General features: G+C 40.4%; 1 protein-coding gene across 1 annotated transcript in view; it reads left to right on the top strand.

Moving 5' to 3' along the window:
• The window catches only part of LOC124969884 (NXPE family member 3-like), a 29,575-nt gene extending 11,263 nt beyond the window's left edge, over window positions 1-18,312 (top strand). The window contains exons 3-5 of the mRNA XM_047532882.1: window positions 2,918-2,997; window positions 5,070-5,282; window positions 17,780-18,312. Coding sequence (XP_047388838.1) covers window positions 2,918-2,997; window positions 5,070-5,282; window positions 17,780-18,312 — 826 coding nt within the window. The remainder of the gene's footprint in view (window positions 1-2,917; window positions 2,998-5,069; window positions 5,283-17,779) is intronic.
• The last annotated feature ends 2,485 nt before the right edge of the window (window positions 18,313-20,797 follow it).

Here is a 20,797-nt window from a genome sequence, read left to right on the forward strand (position 1 = left end):
ATCCTCTCCAGGAACAGAATGGGAAAGGGCAGGAGCATAGGGGTATGCCTGAGGGACCTGTGATGTTCTCTTTATTAATTTTCAGTTTCTTAGTGTGAGTAACTACGGATCAACAAGAAGTTGCAAAAAGATTACATTGAATCATTTGAGCCTCTGGCCCAATTTCCCCAATGGCAACATTTCATATATGAAGTACAGACTTAAAACAGAAAATTAGCATTGGTACAATTCTGTTAACAGACCACAAAACCATTGTTTCCATCAGCTGTGCATGTGTGTGTGTGCATGTGTGTGTGTGTTTCTTCACAGATTTCCCCCACATACAGATTGGTATAACCACCATTACAATCAGGATACAGAAATGTTCTGCCACCAAAAGGAAAATCCTTCTACTGTCCTTTATACATGCTCCCATTCTCCAGTGCCTGTTCTTGTTACCTGGCAACTCTTTCTGTTCTCCATCTCTACAGTTGTGTCATTTCTAGATGGTTCTATAAATGGAATCATACAGTATGCAGTCATTTGAGGTTTTTTTTTTTCACGAGGCACAATGCTTTCTAGATCCATCCGAGCTGTTGCATCTGTTGATAATTCACTCATTTTTCTTGCCACTGATATTCCAATGTGTACATTTGTTTAACCATTCACCCATTGAAGGACATTTGGGGTGTTTCCAGATTTTAAATCTTAGGAATAAAGCCTCTATGAATATTCATCTATAGGTTCTTTTGTAAAAAAGAATGTTTTCATAGCTCTGGAACAAAATGCCTGAGTGCAGTTTCTTGGTTGTGCGATTGGTAGAGATTTAGTTTTACAAGAAACTGCCAAACTATTTGCCAGAGTGGCTGTATCATTTTATATTCCCACCCGACATGTGTAAGAGACACAGTTTCTCTGAATCTTCTCCTGCATTTAGCATTACTGTTTTGACATTTTAGCTATTGATCCATTTCTTTTTAAAGAAAGATTGGATTCATGTCTGGCAAAATATTAATATCTAATAGATCCAGATGCTGAGTACTCAATAAATAAAGTTTTTAAAATGATGCACAGAAGAGAGGAAAGGAGACTGGCAGAGTTATAGCCACAGGAGGAGGTAATAGTGGGCTGAGTGTGGTGGCACACACCTGTAATACCATTAGCTTGGGAGGCTGAGGCAGGAGGATCGCAAGTTCAAAGCCAGCCTAGGCTACTTAGCGTGGCCCTGAGCAACTCAGCGAGATCCTGTCTCAAAATAAAATAAATAAATAAATAAATAAAAGTCTAGGGATGTGGCTCAGTGGTTAAGCACGCCTGGGTTCAACCCTTGGTACCCAAAACAAAATAAAACAACAACAAAAATAAATAATGGAAGACTGGAGTGGTTTTAACTTTTTTTTAAACAATTAAAAAATAAAATATAGTGAGTATAATTACATGCAATGATGTAAACATGTCTCTAATATGCTGGTCGATGTGTTTTGTAATTGCCCAGACAGTCAAGCTAGAGAACATTTTCATCTCCCCTGTGGGTCTCTTGTGCCCCTTCTCTGTCAATTTCCTCTACTAACCTCCAGCCCCAGGCAACCAAATAGCCTTCTGACAGTAAGTATAGGTTTTGCCTTTTTTTTAGAATTGCATAAGAACAGAATCACACAGTAGACAGTCTTGTATCTGCTTTTGGGTTTGTGAAATGTTTCTGAGACTCATCTACACTACTGTATATCAGTATCTCTTCCTTTTTATTGCTGAATGACTTGGGTCCTACAGACATAGCACCATTTGATTATCCATTCACCTCTCCATGAACATCTGAGTCATTTCCAGCTTAGGCCATTATAAATAAGACTGCTGTGAACATTGAGGCATGAGAGTTTTGTAGACAAATATTTTCATATTAGGTAAACAACTATGCATCCAGTTTTTAAATGAATAAACATTATTTTTTAGAACAGTTTTAGATTCACAGAGAAACAGAAGATAGCATGGAGTTCCCGTATTTCATTTCCTGCATAGCCACTCTTCTTACATGAATGTGGTACCTCTGTTTCAATTCATGAGCCTGTGGTGAGGCATTATTAAAATTACAGTCCATCGTTTATTTAGATTTCTCTAGATTTTAACTAATGTCTTTTATTTTGTACCCAAGATCCCATTCAAGTTACATTTAGGTTTTTCTTGGTTTAACAGTCTTTCTGACTTTGTCTTTGATGACCTTGAGAAGTACTGTCAATTCTATTGTGGGATCCCCCTCTCTGGAAATGCATCTGATGTCTTTTTCTTATGGTTAGACTGGGATTGTGTATCTTGGGGAGGAAGTAGATTACATTTCCATCACATTACATCAAGGGTTCTACTATGAACATGATTTGTGCCTATTGGTGTTAACCTCATTTGCCTGGCTAAGGGGGTATTAGGTTTCTGCGCTGTAAAGCTACCATCCCAAACCACTTCTTTATTTCTTACTGTAACTTTGGAAATCAGTAGGCATAACCCGACTCAAAAAGTGGAGAGGTATATCCCCCATTGTCTGAGTGTCCGTGTACCAACAACCAAAAATTCTTCAACTCCCCTTCCTTCCAGAAGTTAGCACCAGGAAGAGATTTTCCTCCCTGGCATTCTGTGTACTTCCATTTATAGGAAAAGAGAACTCTATGATCTGGCTTGGTCCTCACCTCGACTATTATTAGTAAGCCGAGAGTTCAAAAATGCAGAAAATCCCTCCCTCAGCCTCCTGATAAGATTTTTCTCATCCTTCCATCATTTTTCGTCTTTATTGTAACTGTCCAAATTATAAATGTGCTGAATCTAGTGCAATGTTCTCATTCCTTTTTGGAATTAGAGTGGAAACCACAAGTCAATCATCAAATCCCTGTGGTAAAATTCAAATTTTCACCAGGTTGCCCTCCCACAAAGCTCCCCCTCCCTGTTTCTCCAGGAAAGTGACTGACAAGCTGCTCCCTCAGGGTGTTGCTCCAATTCTGATCAGACCAGCAACCACAGAAAACATCAGTCTGGGTGAGTGGGACTGAGTCACGCTGGGAGTGGAGGTTGATGATGGGCTTATGTGGGTTTTATTCCTTGACTGAGAGACTAACCTCTCCCCTCCAGGGTAGTAGAGTTCAGGGGTTAGTACACACCAGACTTCCTGGATTCACATGCTATCCCTGCCAGTCACTGTTTTTCTGATTTGAAACCTCTTCATGGAGATATGATTGACATACCAAAAGCTGTATACAACTTGATTAGTTTGGCCATAAACACACACCCATGAAACCATCACCCCAATCTATGCTGTAAACATACTCATCTTCCAGAGGTTACACTTGAAGGGTGGTGGCAGTGAGGGTTAACACTGAGCACTGAGTTAACAACACAGTGTTGTTAACTGTCGACTCTGGACTGTACAGTCCATCTCCTGGACTTACTCATCCTGTACAACTGAAACTTTGTCTCTTTCCCCCCAGCACCTTCCTGCTTTCTCTGCAACTAAGCCTGTGGCAATTGCCCTTCTGCTGTCTGCCTCTTGAGTCTCGCTAGTTTAGATCCCTCGGGTCCCTGGTGAAAGTGAAGCCACTTAGTGTTTCTCCTTCTTTGGCATCTTTCACCCAGCATGATGTCTCTGAGGATCGACCATGTTTTTCGCAGACGGCAGGGTTTCCTTCTTGTTCTTTTAGATCTTTCATTTTCCTAGCTATATCAAGGAATAATTGACAAATGAAATTGTATGTTTTTAAAGCATCCGACATGATGGTACAATGTAGATACACATAATGAAACAATCAGCCACAACTGAGCTAGTTGGCCCATCCCTTGTCTCACATAGTTTACCTGATTGTTTTATTTTTATTATTATTTTTAGTGGGATAAGGATAACAGAATACTTAATCTCTTAGCAAATTTCAAGTATATAATACAATTATTATTAATTCTGGTCACCATGCTATACATTACACTCCCAGAACTTATTGATCTTATAAATGAAAGTTTACACATTTTGACCAAAATCTTCCATTTTCCCCTCTTCCCAAGTCCCTGGCAACCTTCACTCTACTGCTTCTTTCTTTCTTTCTTTTTTTTTTTTTTTTTTAGCATACAAATATTTTATGACATAAATATAAAATGTATATAAAGTGAATGTTATAATATCAGTTATCTAGAGTCAACATTTGCTTATTACATGCCATTTTTATTTCTTCCATGCTTCTACCCATTCCCCAACATAGACCAGGCCCTCTCCTTATATATTTATTTTTTTGGTGAGCTCATATGTACATGTATTTTCTACTCTGTTTCTAAGATTGATTTTTAGATTCCACATATGTGAGATCGTATGGTATTTGTCTTTCTCTATCTGGCTTGCTTCTTTCTTTCTTTCTTTTGGCAGGTGGTAGGGGTACTGCGAATTAAACCCACGGGCATTTTCACGGAGCTACATTCCCAACCCTTTTATTTATTTTTTAAAATTTTGAAATAGGGCCTTGCTAAATCATTGAGGCTGGCCTCGAACTTGCAACCCTCCTATCTCAGCCTCCCAAGTTGCTGGGTTTTTCAGATATGTGCACCAGGCCCAATTGTCTGGCTTATTTCCCTTAGTATAATGCCCTTCAAGTTCATCCATGTTGTTCTAAATGTCAGGATGTCCTTTCTTAAGAGTGGATAATATTCCTCTGTGGGTATGCGTGTCCCATTTTCGTTATCCACTGATCCATTGATAGAACTCAGTTATTTCTATGTCTTGGTCATTGGGAACAATACCCAAATGAACATGGGAGTGTGGATGATCTCTTGAGATCCTGATTTCACTTCCTCTGAGTATATACCCAGAAGTGGTCCTGTTGTATCATATAGGAGTTCTATTCATAATTTTTGAACTGCCAATCATTATTCTTGATCACAAATTGCTTAACATTTCATCTCCCAGTGTCCCTACTTGTAACTGGAGATAAGAATAGTACTTCATAGGTTTTGTCAAAGAGTAAACAAAAAAATACAGGTAAGTCACATCAGAAGAGTACCTGACATCTTCTAAGATGTTCATATTAGTTCTTTTTGTGCTTTATCCTGTTCTGCTTTTCTCCTTCCTACAGTCCTATCCCCACAGACCAAGTGCCGCCCTGGCCTTCTGGCCCCAAAGCCCTCTGGCTTCTACCACCAAGATGTGTGGCACTCACTCTCCTGTTCTGGCCAGTCCTTCCCCACTGGCGACAGCATCCTGGGCTGCCTGGCTGGCCACATCGTGCATATGATGGGGGACTCCACGCTTCGGCAGTGGTGGGAATATCTACGTGACACAGTGCCCTGTGAGTGACCATGAGGGAGGGGTAAGACATGTGGGGATTCATGAAGAAAAGGTGACCAGAGAGGGCTTTGAAAGAAGCTGCTGTGCTTGGCAGAGAGGTGGGCAGGATGTTGGGTCCTCCTGAAAGTCCAGTGGGCCAAGAGGGCAGGGTTATCATCGGGCTGCTTTCCTGGTTTAGTTACCATGGAGCTCAAACGAGAGCACCAAACCTTTCAAACAACAACGTGTGGTGATTCCAAGAGGCCTCATTTACTTTCTAAATAAGTGAATCTCTCAAGGAAAATTAAAAAGAGAAAAACACAAAGTTCAAGAAATTTTGGGGGGTGTACCAGGGATTGAGCTCAGGGGCACTCAATCCCTGAGCCACATCCCCAGTCCTATTCTCACTGAGTTGCTTAGCACCTTGTTTTTGCTGAGGCTGGCTTTGAACTCTCAATCCTCCTGCCTCAGTCTCCCGAGCCTCTGGGATTACAGGCAAGCGCCACCACACCTGGCCACAAAGTACAAAATTTTATCTCACCCACCACCCTGCACCTCAAAGTTTGTTGTTGTTGGATTTGTTGCTGGTCTTGACCAGTCACTTGGTAGAGACGGTGTTTCCCTGAGCAGCTAAGGATGATGGACTCAGTTCTGCTGAATGCATGTAGTTTTCCCCATCCTCCCCCAAATTAGATCAACCCAATCCTAAACCTTCCATTTTTTTAAATAGTTAAGACTAATGGAAAACCAAAAAATCACAGTACTTGTAAGTGCCTTCCTCCCATTTCCAAAAACAAAAGCAAATACTCAGCATCTTCAGCAGTGATTTTAAGTGAAATTATTTTCCAAGCAACCAGTACCTGGTTCAAAGATATTATAAATCTGGGGGGCCTGATATTTAAACTGAGTGGCAGAGCACTTTACTAGCATGTGCAGGGCCCAAGGTTCTATTCCCAGCATCACACACACACACACGCACACAGACTTTGATTTACAGTCCTTCAGATGTCTGAGAAATAGGAAGGTATAATAGAAAAGCTAGCCTAATGCCTGTCATACTGGGACCACTGTTCAGTACCCATAATCTTTATAAATGCGATCATAAAATTATCAACAGGCTGATTGTCACACTTGTTTACCATGGTTTTAAGGGAAGTCCACCTATATATTATATCCAGAAGCTCAGGGACTTTCTTGGTATCCTCCAAAGTTCAGAAATTAGCCATGTTGTCACTGTAGTCACTGAGTCTAATTTGAGGTTCCCCTTTATTTTAAACAGTCAGTTGAGCTGGGTACAGTGGCATACACTTGTAATTCCAGGTACGAGGGAGACTGAGGCAAGAGTATCACAAGATGAGCCTGTCTTAAAATAAAATTGAGAAAGGGCAGGGGATATAACTCAGTGATAGAGCACTTGCCTAGCATGCAGGAGGCCCCAAACACAACAAAACAGCTAGTTGAGATCTGACTGACCCATGAGTGGCAGCTATTTAAAATTATGACACATGTGTATACTCATGAAACAACCTTCAACCTTCATAAAATGAGATAATTAGCATATACATCACCCAGGAAAATTTCCTCATACCCTTTGGTAATTCCCCACTGTTCTTCTGCTTTCTGTCTCTGCAACATAGTTTGCATTTGATAGAATTTTATAGTATGAAGAACCAAGAGACTTGGTGAACTATTTCCCTTTTAAATTAGGAGACAGAGAGGTATTTGATTTGAGGAAGGCCTTCCCCACACAGAGCTAAGAGAATAGATAAAACCTTGGAACAGGGCCCTGGGTGCCCACCTGTAATCCTAGGGACTAGGGAGGCTGTGGCAGGAGGATCACAAGTTCAAAGCCAGCCTCAGAAATTTACCGAGGTCTTAAACAAATTAGTGAGACCCTGTCTCAAAATATAAAATATAAAGGGCTGGAGGTGTGGTTCAGTGGTTAAGCACCCCTGGGTTCAATCTCTGGTACCAAAAACAACAAAACATTGAAAGGTGACTCAAGATGATACTGACTGACAAGGGGTGGCAGGAAAGTTCAGTAAACAGAAAACGAGATTTGTGCGGAGATTATATTGCATTCGAGGCAACGATGAAAATTTTTAAAAGTTGATTGGGCACGTTAAATTGAAGCTCAGGAAGCATCAGATCTTAGACAAAAACTGAAGCGGTGGAAATGAACGAATTCCCAGAAGGAAGGGCGATGGTAAAGAAAGTGGATGCTCACGAGTTCCAGCAGAGAGCGCGGCGCGCTTCCCCGGCCCGTAGGGTCCCTGGCCCCAGGCCGGAGGGTGCGCCGGGGACCCGGGGATAGGCCGTGCCTCTGCCCTGCAGACACCCGGAGCTCTGGATGCGACTGCACTGGCCGGGTCCAGGCTGGGAAGGACCGTGAGCCTCTCCCCACGCCCGGATGACCCGATGGCGGTGGCGACCAGTCGGAGCCTGGATCCGCGGGCTGCCGGGGCTTCTGACCCTGTACTGTCCCGCCCAAGCCAGTCCGCCGCTGAGGACCCGGCGCCTGTGGGTGGCGCGACGACAGCGGAGGCCGGCGAGGTCTTCGAGGACCCGGGAAGGCGAGTGCGCGCCGGAGAGCGCGCCCCGGCGATGCACAGCGGAGCCGGCCATCAGGGCCCTGCGCACCGGTTCAAGCGCGGTTCCAAGAGACCTCTCTCGGTCCCGACGAGGCCCACGAAGGCCTTACGGTCCGGGAAGGTGAGCGAAGCCCAGAGGACCGCGGCTCTTTGTTCTACCAAAGAGAGAAACATGTGACCAATTGGAGGTGCCCACCGCCCTTTGGAAAGGGTGTTCATAGAAGACCTGTGTCCATAATATGAAAAAGCTGCTCTCAACTTTACCCCCAAATTTTTACAACTTTTGCTACATCTGGACATTCTAGATGTAAAGAGGTTGGCCCTAGACTATGACATGTCTTGTAAATGTCCGTTTGTTAAAAAAAAAAAAAAAAAAAAAAAAAAAAAAAAAAAAACAGACAAGAAGTGTCACCTGGAAGTGACTTTGAAATGGAGTTGCTCAACCACCTCCAGGAGCGACGCCTGTCCACATTTGTTCAGTGTAGAGGATGGAGATGACCTGGAGAAGAAGAAGGTCCTGTGCCAGACTGGTGATGTGAAAAAGACGTTTTTCATCTTATAATCACTGTTTTGTGTGTGTGTGTTTTATTCGTCAGTGCTGTATATATAGTTGATAAAGCTGTGTACTTTTTTTGAAATATAGTCCTAGACGTTCTGAAGTGCCTGATATACGTTAAAAGTAGAAGTGGTAAAGTATAACGTGTTTTGTAAATTTCTTTTTTTTTTTTAATTTATTTTTATTGTAAACAAATGGGATACATATTGTTTCTGTTTGTACATGGAGTAACAGCATACCATTTGCATAATCATACATTTACATAGGTAATGATGTTTGATTCATTCCGTTATTTTTCCCTTCCCCCCCACCCCTCCCACCCCTCTTTTCCCTCTACACAGTCCCTCCTTCCTCCATTCTTGCCCCCTTCCCACCCCCCATTATGTGTCATCATCCGCTTATCGGTGAGATCATTCGTCCTTTGGATTTTTGAGATTGGCTTATCTCACTTAACATATTCTCCAATTTCATCCATTTGCCTGCAAATGCCATAATTTTATTATTCTTTATAGCTGAGTAATATTCCATTTTGTGTATATATATATGTGTGTGTGTGTATATATATATATATATATATATATATATATATATATATATATCACAGTTTCTTTATCCATTCATCAATTGAAGGGCATCTAGGTTGGTTCCACAATCTGGCTATTGTGAATTGAGCAGCTATGAACATTGATGTGGCTGTATCTCTGTAGTATGCTGATTTTAAGTCCTTTGCGTATAGGCCAAGGAGTGGGATAGCTGGGTCAAATGGTAGGTCCATTCCAAGTTTTCTAAGGAATCTCCACACTGCTTTCCAGAGTGGCTGCACTAATTTGCAGCCCACCAGCAATGTATGAGTGTACCTTTTTCCCCACATCCTCTCCAACACCTATTGTTGCTTGTATTCTTGATAATCGCCATTCTAATTGGGGTGAGATGGAATCTTAGTGTAGTTTTGATTTGCATTTCTCTTATTACTAAAGATGGTGAACATTTTTTCATATGTTTGTTGATTGCTTGTAGATCTTCTTCTGTGAAGTGTCTATTCATATCCTTAGCCCATTTGTTGATTGAGTTATTTGTATTCTTCGTGTAGAGTTTTTTGAGTTCTTTATATATTCTGGAAATTAGTGCTCTATTTGAAGTATGAGTGGCAAAGATTTTCTCCCACTCTGTAGGCTCTCTCTTCACATTGCTGATAGTTTCCTTTGCTGAGAGAAAGCTGTTTAGTTTGAATCTATCCCAGTTATTGATTCTTGCTTTTATTTCTTGTGCTATGGGAGTCCTGTTAAGGAAGTCTGATCCTAAGCCAACAAGTTGAAGATTTGGACCTACTTTTTCTTCTATAAGATGCAGGGTCTCGGGCTGGGGAGATAGCTCAGTTGGTAGAGCACTTTCCCTGCAAGCATGAGGCCCTGGGTTTGATCCCCAGCACCGCCAGAAAAAAATAAATAAATAAATAAAGATGCAGGGTCTCTGGTCTGATTTCAAGGTCCTTGATCCATTGTGAGTTGATTTTTGTGCAGGGTGAGAGATAGGGGTTTAGTTTCATTCTGTTGCATATGGATTTCCAGTTTTCCCAGCACCATTTGTTGAAGAGGCTATCTTTTCTCCATTGCATATTTTTGGCACCTTTGTCTAGTATTAGAAAATTGTATTTATTTGGGTTTGTGTCCATGTCCTCTATTCTGTACCATTGATCTACCTGTCTATTTTGGTGCCAATACCATGCTGTTTTTGTACTATTGCTTTGTAGTATAGTTGAAGTTCTGGTTGTGATACCCCCTGTTTCATTCTTTCTGCTAAGGATTGCTTTAGCTATTCTGGGTTTCTTATTCTTCCAGATGAATTTCATGATTGCTTGCTTTATTTCTGTAAGGTACGTCATTGGGATTTTAATTGGAATTGCATTGAATCTGTATAGCACTTTTGGTAGTATGGCCATTTTGACAATATTAATTCTGCCTACCCAAGAACATGGGAGATCTTTCCATCTTCTAAGGTCTTCCTCAATTTCTTTCTTCAATGTTTTGTAGTTTTCATCGTAGATATCTTTTACCTCTTTGGTTAGATTGATTCCCAAGTATTTTATTTTTTTTGAGGCTAGTGCAAATGGAGTTGTTTTCCTCATTTCCCTTTCAGCTGTTTCGTCACTTGCGTATAAAAATGCTTTAGATTTGTGTGTGTTGATTTTATAGCCTGCTATTTTGCTGAATTCATTGATGAGGTCTAGAAGTTTTCTGGAGGAGGTTTTTGGATCCTCTAAATATAGAATCATGTCATCCGCAAATAGTGACAGCTTAAGTTTCTCTTTTCCTATTTGTATCCCTTTAATTTCTTTGGTCTGCCTAATTGCTCTGGCTAGAATTTCGAGGACAATGTTGAATAGAAGTGGTGAAAGAGGACATCCCTGTCTTGTTCCCGTTTTTAAAGGGAACAGTTTCAGTTTTTCTCCATTAAGAATGATGTTGGCCATGGGCTTAGCATAAATAGCCTTTACAATGTTCAGGTATGTTCCTACTATCCCTATTTTTTCTAGTGTTTTGAGCATGAAGGGGTGTTGTATTTTGTCGAACGCTTTTTCTGCATCAATTGAAATAACCATATGATTCTTATCCTTAAGTCTATTGACATGATGGATTACGTTTATTGATTTACGAATGTTGAACCATCCTTGCATTCCAGGGATGAACCCCACTTGATCGTGGTGCACAATTTTCTTAATATGTTTTTGGATACGGTTTGCCAATATTTTGTTAAGGATCTTTGCATCTATATTCATCAAGGATATTGGTCTAAAATTTTCTTTCCTTGATGTGTCTTTTCCTGGCTTGGGTATGAGGGTGATATTAGCTTCATAGAATGAGTTCGGTAGGGTACCCTCCTTTTCTATTTCCTGGAATACTTTGAGAAGTATTGGAATGAGTTCTTCTTTGAAGGTCTTGTAGAACTCAGCTGAGAATCCATCTGGTCCTGGGCTTTTCTTGGATGGTAGATTTTTAATGGCTTCTTCTATTTCATTGCTTGATATTGATCTGTTTAAATTGTGTATGTCCTCCTGGTTTAGTTTGAGAGAAGCATATGTCTCTAGAAATTTGTCAATGTCTTCAGTAGTTTCTATTTTGTTGGAATACAGATTTTCAAAGTAGCTTCTCATTATGTTCTGTATCTCAGTGGTGTCTGTCATGATATTTCCTTTTGTATCATGTATTTTAATAATTTGAGTCTTCTCTCTCCTTCTCTTTGTTAGTGTGGCTAAGGGTTTGTCTATTTTGTTTACTTTCTCAAAGAACCAACTTTTTGTTTTGTCAATTTTTTTAATTGTTTCTTTTGTTTCAATTTCATTGATTTCAGCTCTGATTTTAGTTATTTCCTGTCTTCTACTACTTTTGCTGTTATTCTGTTTTTCTTTTTCTAGGGCTTTGAGCTGTAATGTTAAGTTATTTCATTGTTGACTTTTCATTCTTTTCTGGAATGCGCTCCATGCAATGAATTTTCCTCTTAGTACCACTTTTATAGTGTCCCAGAGATTTTGATATGTTGTATCATCATTCTCATTGATCTCTATGAATTTTTTTATCTCCTCCCTGGTGTTTGTTGTTATCCATGTTTCATTCAATAGCATAATATTTAGTCTCCAGGTGTTGGAGTAATTTCTCTTTTTTATTTTGTCATTGATTTCTACTCTCAGTCCATTATGATCTGATAGAACACAAGGCAGTATCTCTATTTTTTTGCATTTCCTAAGGGCTGCTTTGTGGCATAACATATGATCTATTTTTGAGAAGGTTCCATGTGCTGCTGAGAAGAAAGTGAAACTGCTCGTTGATGGATGGAATATTCTATATATGTCTATTAAGTCTAGGTTATTGATTGTGTTATTGAGTTCTATGGTTTCTTTGGTTGGAATTTGTTTGGAAGATCTATCTAGTGGTGACAGCAGTGCATTAAAGTCACCCAGAATTATTGTGTTGTGGTCTATGTGATTCCTGAAATTGAGAAGGATTTGTTTGATGTACAGGGATTCACCATTGTTTGGGGCATAAATATTTACTATCGCTATGTCTTCCTGATTTATGGTTCCCTTAAGCAGTATGAAATGTCCCTCTTTATCCCTTCTGACTAACTTTGGCTTGAAGTCCACTTTATCTGATATAAGGATGGAAACACCCGCTTTTTTACTGAGTCCATGTGCGTGGTAGGTTTTATCCCATCCTTTCACCTTTAGTCTGTGGATGTCTTTTTCTATGAGATGAATCTCTTGCAGGCAGCATATTGTTGGGTCTTTCTTTTTAATCCATTCTGCCAGTCTATGTCTTTTGATTGATAAGTTTAGGCCATTAACGTTCAGGGTTATTATTGAGATATGATTTGTATTCCCAGTCATTTGGCTTATTTTTGGTTTTTAAGTTGACTTGGTTTCTCCTTTGAATGGTTTTTCTCTAAGGTTTTTCTCCCTTTGCTGTCCTCCATTGTTGTTTTTCATTTCCTCCTCATGGAATATTTTGTTGAGAACATTCTGTAGTGCAGGCTTCCTATTTGTAAATTCTTTTAACTTTTGTTTATCATGGAAGGATTTTATTTCATCTTCAAATCTGAAGGTTAGTTTTGCTGGTTATAGGATTCTTGGTTGGCAATCATGTTCTTTCAGAACTTGAAATATGTCATTCCAGGTCCTTCTAGCTTTTAGAGTCTGGGTTGAGAAGTCTGCTGCTATTGGTATTGGTCTCCCCCTATATGTAATCTGATGCTTTTCTCTCGTGGCCTTCAAAATCCTATCTTTAGGGCTGGGAAGATAGCTCAGTTGGTAGAGTGCTTGCCTTGCAAACACAAAGCCCTGGGTTCGATCCCCAGCACCGCAAAAAAAAAAAAAACAAAAAACAAACAAAAAAAAACCCACAAAATCCTATCTTTATTTTGAATGTTAGGTATTTTCATTATAATGTGCCTTGGTGTGGATCTGTTGTGATTTTGTGCATTTGGTGTTCTGTAAGCCTCTTGTACTTGATTTTCCATTTCATTCTTTAGGCTTGGGAAATTTTCTGATATTATTTCATTGAATAGGTTGTTCATTCCTTTGGTTTGTATCTCTGTGCTGTGCCTTCCTCAATCCCAATAATTCTTAAATTTGGTCTTTTCATGATGTCCCATAGTTCTTGGAGATTCTGTTCATGATTTCTTACCATCTTCTCTGTTTGGGCAGCTTTATTTTCAAGATTAAATATTTTGTCTTCATTGTCTGAGGTTCTGTCTTCCAAGTGGTCTAGTCTTTTGGTGATGTTTTCCATTGAGTTTTTATTTGGTTTATTGTTTCCTTCATTTCAAGGATTTCCGTTTGGGTTTTTTTTTTTTTTTTTTTTTTTTTGAGAATCTCTATCTCTTTGTTGAAATGATGTTTTGCTTCCTGCAGGTGCTCTTTCAGCTTATTGGTATTATCATTCATTGCCTACATTTGTTCTCTAATCTCATCCTTTGCTTTGCGAATCATCTTAATCATGTATAATCTGAAGTCCTTTTCTGACATTTCTTCTAACATACTGTCATTGCATTCTATTACTATAGAATCTAGATTTGTTTGGATCATTTTCTTCCCTTGTTTTTTCATGTTGTTCATGTATCTTCCCCTCTAGCAGTGCAGATCTCGGGTATTACAGATTTCCCCCTATAGGCTTATAGTGGCCCTTTAGGTTTCCAAAACCCTTTCTTTAAGGGGAGATCAATATTAGCAGTGCCCAAATCAGACATTATGCAATCCTAGACCAAATAGCCCCTATGGGGACAATAACAAAATTGTCATAGTAAACAGAATGAGTTCAAATATTATCTTCGGTAAAACAAACAGGTTTGCAATAAGGTCTGCAGTTTCTAACGGAGGACAAAGAGGATGCAAAGGGATGTAGAATGTGGCTGTTAATGGGATAAGAAAAGAATATACAGAAGTTCTAGAAAATAGAAAGGGTGAGAGTGTAATCAAAAGAAATTGGATATTAGCATGCAAAAAAGGGAGAAAGAGACTCTGAGGGAACAGGTAAACAAAAGGAAAAGACAGCAAGAAAAGTAAAGAATTAAAAACTTAAATTTTTTAAAAAGGAGAAAAAAGAAAATCTACAGTATAACAGTCATATACTAATGAAACTTCCCAGTGTTCAGTAGCCTGATGCATGAGAGGTACCTGACAGTGAGCTTCAAACCTCCAGCAGGCATCTCAGGATGGGATTTGCCCCACCTAAAGATCGGAGCTACAGCTTCCAGGATTATCCAAGATGGCCGCTCTGGCTTTGAAATGTGTTGGCAAATGGGGAGTTGCAGCTCAGGGTGTGGACATGGTTGGCTGGAGGTCCTGGAGGCGGGATGTGGTTGGTCCGGCAGGAGTCCTGGAGGTCCCGTGTGTTTGGTGTGGGATCCTGGATGCCGGGTGCAATCAGTCGGTCTGGGGTCCCAGTGATAGGGCGCAGTCAGTTGGTCTGGGGGTCCTGGCGGCAGGGAGCAGTCAGTTGAGTGAGGGTCCCAGAGGCAGGGAGTGATCGGTCGGGCTGAGGTATCCTGGAGACGGGACTTACTCAGTCCAGCCAGGGGTCCTATAGGGCCTGGCTATTGTCTCAAAATGGCAGCAGCCACGTGTAATCAAACCTGCAGGTACTGTGGCAGAGAACCTCCAGGCAACAGCAGGCAGCTGGTGCTCCACTGGCGGTTGGCGATCAGTTTGCTGACTGTTGTAGGATGATAGGGAGGTGAACCTCGTGTGTTGGGTGATGGATAGGTGTAAGGCAGGCGATGGACAGGCGAGAGGCAGGCAAATGGTGGATGATAGATGCCTGACAGTGAGCAATCTGCACTCAAAAAAGGCGTTGATATGCTGGCAGACTGTAGGTCATCACAGCAGACAAATGGGGTAAACATCAGGGGATCAATAAGCAGCAAAAACTGCCTCACCGAGGAACAGATATCCTCTGCTTGAAACCGGAGTTACGAAGCGACAAGGAACGCAGCCTCCCTCTAGTCCGCCATCTTGGATCTCCTTGTAAATTTCTTTTTGCTAAAATTCTTAATAATTTTTAAAATTTTTAAAAATTAATTAATTATTTATTTATTTTTGCAAGGAGAGTTAGTAATAGCCAAACCCTGTTCAGGAGTACACATACCGTGCTGGTTCTCCAGAGCACCATAACAGTGCTTATGAGGCAAGAGTAACCAGTGTTCTTTATGTCTGTGCAGTTGTTTTACTTTGCTGTATACATAGTGTATGTAAAGGACAAACAAATCCTAATCAGAATCCAGTCTTTCTAGACGTTCAAGAGGTTGCCAGTGTGTGACAGAAGTAGAATCACTAAACAAATTTTGTATGTTCTTTGTTAAGATTCCTAGGAAACATTGTCTTCTGAAAATTTGAGCATTATGTCTTGCTGGATTGGTGAAGGGGGCTCATATTTTGAAGACATTTTCAAGTTAGATTGTTACATATGTACATCTTATACAAGATTGTCGTGTACAGAGTGGACACAGTGAGCCCTTACCTGAAATATTTACTCTGTCTAGGTGTTTAGAAGTGTCTAAACATACATACGTTAAACATACAGGCAGTAAAATGTCACTTTGTAAACATCTTTTCTCTAAAATTCATATGAAATATTGTCTTTTGGGAATGGAGCTGTTAAACCACCGGTGGGCAGTGTGGTACCGTCTGTCCTTATTCAGCGATGTGAAGGAGGTGGGAGGGAAGCGATGGCAAAAGATAATGTTAGTGTCTTTATACCTGAACTTTTCAGACACCGGTTTTCTGCATTTTGTGTATTTTGTTTTGCTGTGTATGTAGTGTATACAATAGACAAATGAGTCCCAATTTTGCAACATCTAGTTCTAGATGTTCCAAAGGTCACCAGTGCGTGACCAAGTAGTAAAATTAGCACATTTGGTACATTTTGTGTTGAAATTCATAGGAAAGCTTGTCCTCTATAAATGACTTCTGGAAGTGAATTTGTTCAACCATTTCTAATCATTGCATATACCTGTACTTTTACACCAGACTGAAAGTAGAGAGAAGTGAGGAGGGAAAGGTTCAAGGACAATATGGTCCTACTAGAAGATGCCTCCGATTATAACCATTGCTAAGTTTGTAATTTTATTTACCCATGCTGTGTGCATAGTGGACATGTTTTTATGTGGAATATCTGTATTTTCTATATATTTATAAGTGTTTGATATATTTAAAAGTAGAAGTAGTAGAATAAAACTTTTTGTAAATAGCTTTGAGATATTAATGGAATATACTGTTTGGAATTGTTAAACCACGTCTGAATAGTATATTGTCAGTGATTGTTCACGGGGTTGAGGGAGATGGGAGGGAAGAAGTTGCAAAAGGTATTTTGTTAGAGTGTGCTAGAAAATTCCCACTTACCCATTGCCTTGTAAGGGGTATTTCATTTAACTTTGCTGTACTGAATATATTGTGTGTGTACTGGATAAGGGAGTCTTAATTCTATATCTAGTCTCTAGATATACAGAGATTGACAATGTATGACAAAAGTGGAGTTAGTAAACTAACACATTTTGTACACTTTGTGTTAAAAGTCACAGAAAGGCAGTGTTCTGAAAAGAACTTTGGGAAGTGAAATTGTAACATCACATCTGAGTGATACTTGTGCCTCTGTCACGTGTGACAAAGGAGAGAAGGAAATGGAAGAAATGAAGGATTCTAGGCCCTGAAGATCCTACTTAGAAGATGCTTTTAGATCCAAACATTGTTATGTGTGTGTAGTTTATTCAACAATAGTGCTGTGTACATTGTGGACACACTTAAGTCCTGATTTGAAACATCTAGTCTTTCTAGATGTGTAGGGGTGCACAGAGCAGGTTAAAAGAAGAAGTAGTAAATAAAATACATTGTAGATTAAAAGAAAAAGGAAAGTGGATTCTAGGGGCAGAATTGGGGGGATTCTTTCTTTTACAGAGTGCAAAAAAAAAAGAAGCAAATAAATGGGCAAGGATTAACCGGAAAGGTAGAAACAATGGGATAGTGTAGTGTTACAGAAGGAAAAAGGGAAGAAAGTTTCCGGTAGAGGTTGGCCAGCAGAGGGAAGTCAAATGCCATAGAAAGTTAAAAGCCAGCGCTGTGGATGGAGCTCCACGGTCCAGTCCTTGCTTCCCTTGTGCAAAGTCATGGGTTTGATCCCACAGAAAAGAAAAGAAGGAAAGAGGAAAGTACACTGTAAAGGAGTTTGGATGGATAGCATTGGTATTGATAGGAAGAGGTTTTAGAGTTTAGGAACCAAATGCTTCAATCTTGTAAAGCAAGCAGGAGCAGAAAGTTTTATTTGTAACTTCAGATGGTGCATGGTCATTTGGTAACTTATGGAAACTTCTCTCTTGTCCTCCCAACAGCCCTGAAACCAGTGGACCTACATGCCACATATCAGGTGGGGCCCCTGATGGCCGTGGAGACCTCTCGGGGCATAGTGCTGCACTGGCGAGCCCACAGCTGGCCCCTGCGCTCCCAACGCACTCCAGTGGCCTCCCTGCACTCCGTGGCCAGGGAGCTGTGGGGCCTGGCTGGGGGCCCCCACACCGTAGTGGTGCTGGGTTTGGGAGCCCACTTCACCACCTTCCCTCCATTCATCTTTGCAAGACGACTGGCAGGGATTCGGACAGCTGTGATGGCCCTGCTGGACCGGGAACCCAGCACTCTTGTGGTCATCAAACTGGCCAACACTGGCTATAAGTCTGTGTATGGCAGCGACTGGTTCACCCTGCAGGTGAACCGGCTCCTCCGGGCTGCCTTTGCTGGCCTCCATGTGGCCTTTGTGGATGCATGGGAAATGACCTCCAGCCTGGCCCTGCCTGACAACATCCACCCAAATCAGCTCATTGTGCGCAATGAAGTGAACTTACTGCTCTCCTTCATCTGTCCCACCTGAGAGCGTCTGAGGGTCTGGTGGTGTGCTGATGGAGCCTGCAGCTTGGCCACAGGAATTGTGACAAGTCGTGATGGGACCCAGAACGAGCAATGATTCAGGGGAGAGAAACTGCTCCAAGATTTGCCACATGTGTTAACCACTGGCAACATTTTGGTGAATGCCCTCTCATACAGCTCTTTATGCAATGCACAAATAAATACACATTACATGAATGAGGTCATATTTTACAGGCTCTCTTTTTTTGAAATTATTATTGATTTAATTGTACATTATGCAGTTTCATAAGGAATAATACAGAGGTCCCTTATATTCTGTGATTTCTCCCCATGTAACCATTTTGTCAAACTATGGTACAATATCAGAATTGGGATATTAACATTGATACAATCCACCATTCTTACTTAGATTTTCTCAGTATTATTGTCCTCAGTTTGTGTGTGTGTGTGTGTGTGTGTGTTGATTTGTTTTTTGCAGTGCTGGGGATTGAACCCAGGGCCTGTACGCGCTGGGCAAGGGCTCTACCACTGAGCTATATCCCTAGCTCCTATTGTATTCATTTGTATATATTTAGTTTTATGCAACTTTATCACATATACTGGTTTCTGGTTAATTTTTTTTTAACAAATGACTTCAAGAATTTCTATTGAATTCATCAACTTTTCCCCAGTGATTTGAAAATCTGTTGTACACAACACCTTATGTGCTTAATCCATTAGTACTTAGGTTTCACAGACAAAAGGACCATCACTTTGTCTCCCTGATGGTTCACCAGCACCCTGAGCAAGAGTGTTTGGCTCACAGCAATGAATGACTGAAAATGGCCTTCTTATAGCTCTCTTAATGTGATTACTAGATTTTCTAGTGATGAAGAGGAAGGCCATTTTAGCAAGACAAATCTTAACTGATCATGTTTGAGATACTTTCAATATGATGCCTGATTTTATTTGCTAATATTTGATTAAGATTTCCTGTAAGTGGGACTGGGGTTGTGGCTCAGTGGTAGAGTGCCCACCTAGCACACATGAGGTCCTGGGTTCAATCCTCAGTACCACATAAGAGAACAAAATAAAGGTATTAAAAAAAAAAAAATTTCCTGTAAGTAGTTTTAAGAGAACAATGTATTTTTGACTTTAAAGAAAGTGAAAAAAAATGCAGAATTTCCTTGTAATATAGTAATGTGACTATTGCTAACAATTCTGTATTAAATACTTGAAATCTGGTATACTTTTGCCTAAAATTCTACAGTAATAGTAGCACTTCAACTTTTCCCATTTACTGTTGTCTGAGATATATTTTCTTTTTTGTTTTGTTTGTGGTCCCAGGGACTGAAGCACTGAGTCACATCCCCAACCCTTTTTATTTTTTTATTTTGAGACAGGGTCTCACCAAGTTGCTTAGGGACTTGCTAAGTTGCTGAGGCTGGCCTTGAATTTGTGATCCTCCTGCCTCAGCCTTGCAGCCTCTGGGATTACAGGTGTGTGCCACAACACCCAGCTGAGATATATTTTCAATCTTTCCATTATAATTTATTTTAAAACATGTGCCTATAGGTCATATTATGGTCATAATAAAAAGAAATTTGAATTCTATCTTTTAACAGCACATTTTTTAACAGAACATGATAGACACTGTGTGGTGATACATTTGCTTGGTTTTAATTTTAAATTATATTCTGGAGTTTACACTTCCAAATGATTTCTCTTTCCCTACCCCTTGGCAATATTGATCGAAAGTTTTCTCCTCCCTCTCTTAGACACACTGAATTAGTAGTCCCCCAACATATTGAAAAGTGTTTTCCCTCCTCTCTTCAGCCAACAAAGGTGAGTACCTTGAGAAGTTCATCCTATTTTTACTCTGCTACTGTTGAACTTTAAACTTCCTTTATCCTAAGTTTATTGATGCCAATAACCAGAAAGTATTTTGGGAGTCTCCTTGCACTCTTGTCTTCATCTTGCCTGCCCAATGGTTGAGAAACACACTGGTTAATTCTTTAACATTTGTTTTGTAACTTTACAAAGGAGAGATGACAAAACCCAAGAGTTCATCCATAGTGGCAAGTTAGAGAAGAGAGTCTCGGATAAACTGGGGTCTCAAAGGACCCTACCCACAAGCTAAAGATGATCCAAGAAGAAACCCCCAGGCCCAAAGAGCACAAAGCAAAGAACCATGACAAACTGTGGTAAGTAGAAGGGTAGGAGAAATGTCCGCTTGGAATTTGTATCCATAAACCTGTCTTTGTGCTGTTTCCTAGCCTGACTTGATGCTATGTGGGTGGCTCAAAAATTCTCTAGCTCCAAGTTGATTTAAGTGGGCCTAGCTTCATGTCATCTCCATGTCACCTGAAAACACCAACTGTAATTTCTGGAGAAGCCTATATTTTTCTCAGATCACAAATAATTTTCCACAGAGAGCGTAACAAGGAAAAGGAGTTGCTGACATTTAGAAGTGATGAAACACACCAAGAGCAACAGAGCAAGAGTGAGAA

Source organism: Sciurus carolinensis, chromosome 18, assembly GCF_902686445.1.
Source record: "Sciurus carolinensis chromosome 18, mSciCar1.2, whole genome shotgun sequence".
Lineage (NCBI taxonomy): Eukaryota > Metazoa > Chordata > Mammalia > Rodentia > Sciuridae > Sciurus > Sciurus carolinensis.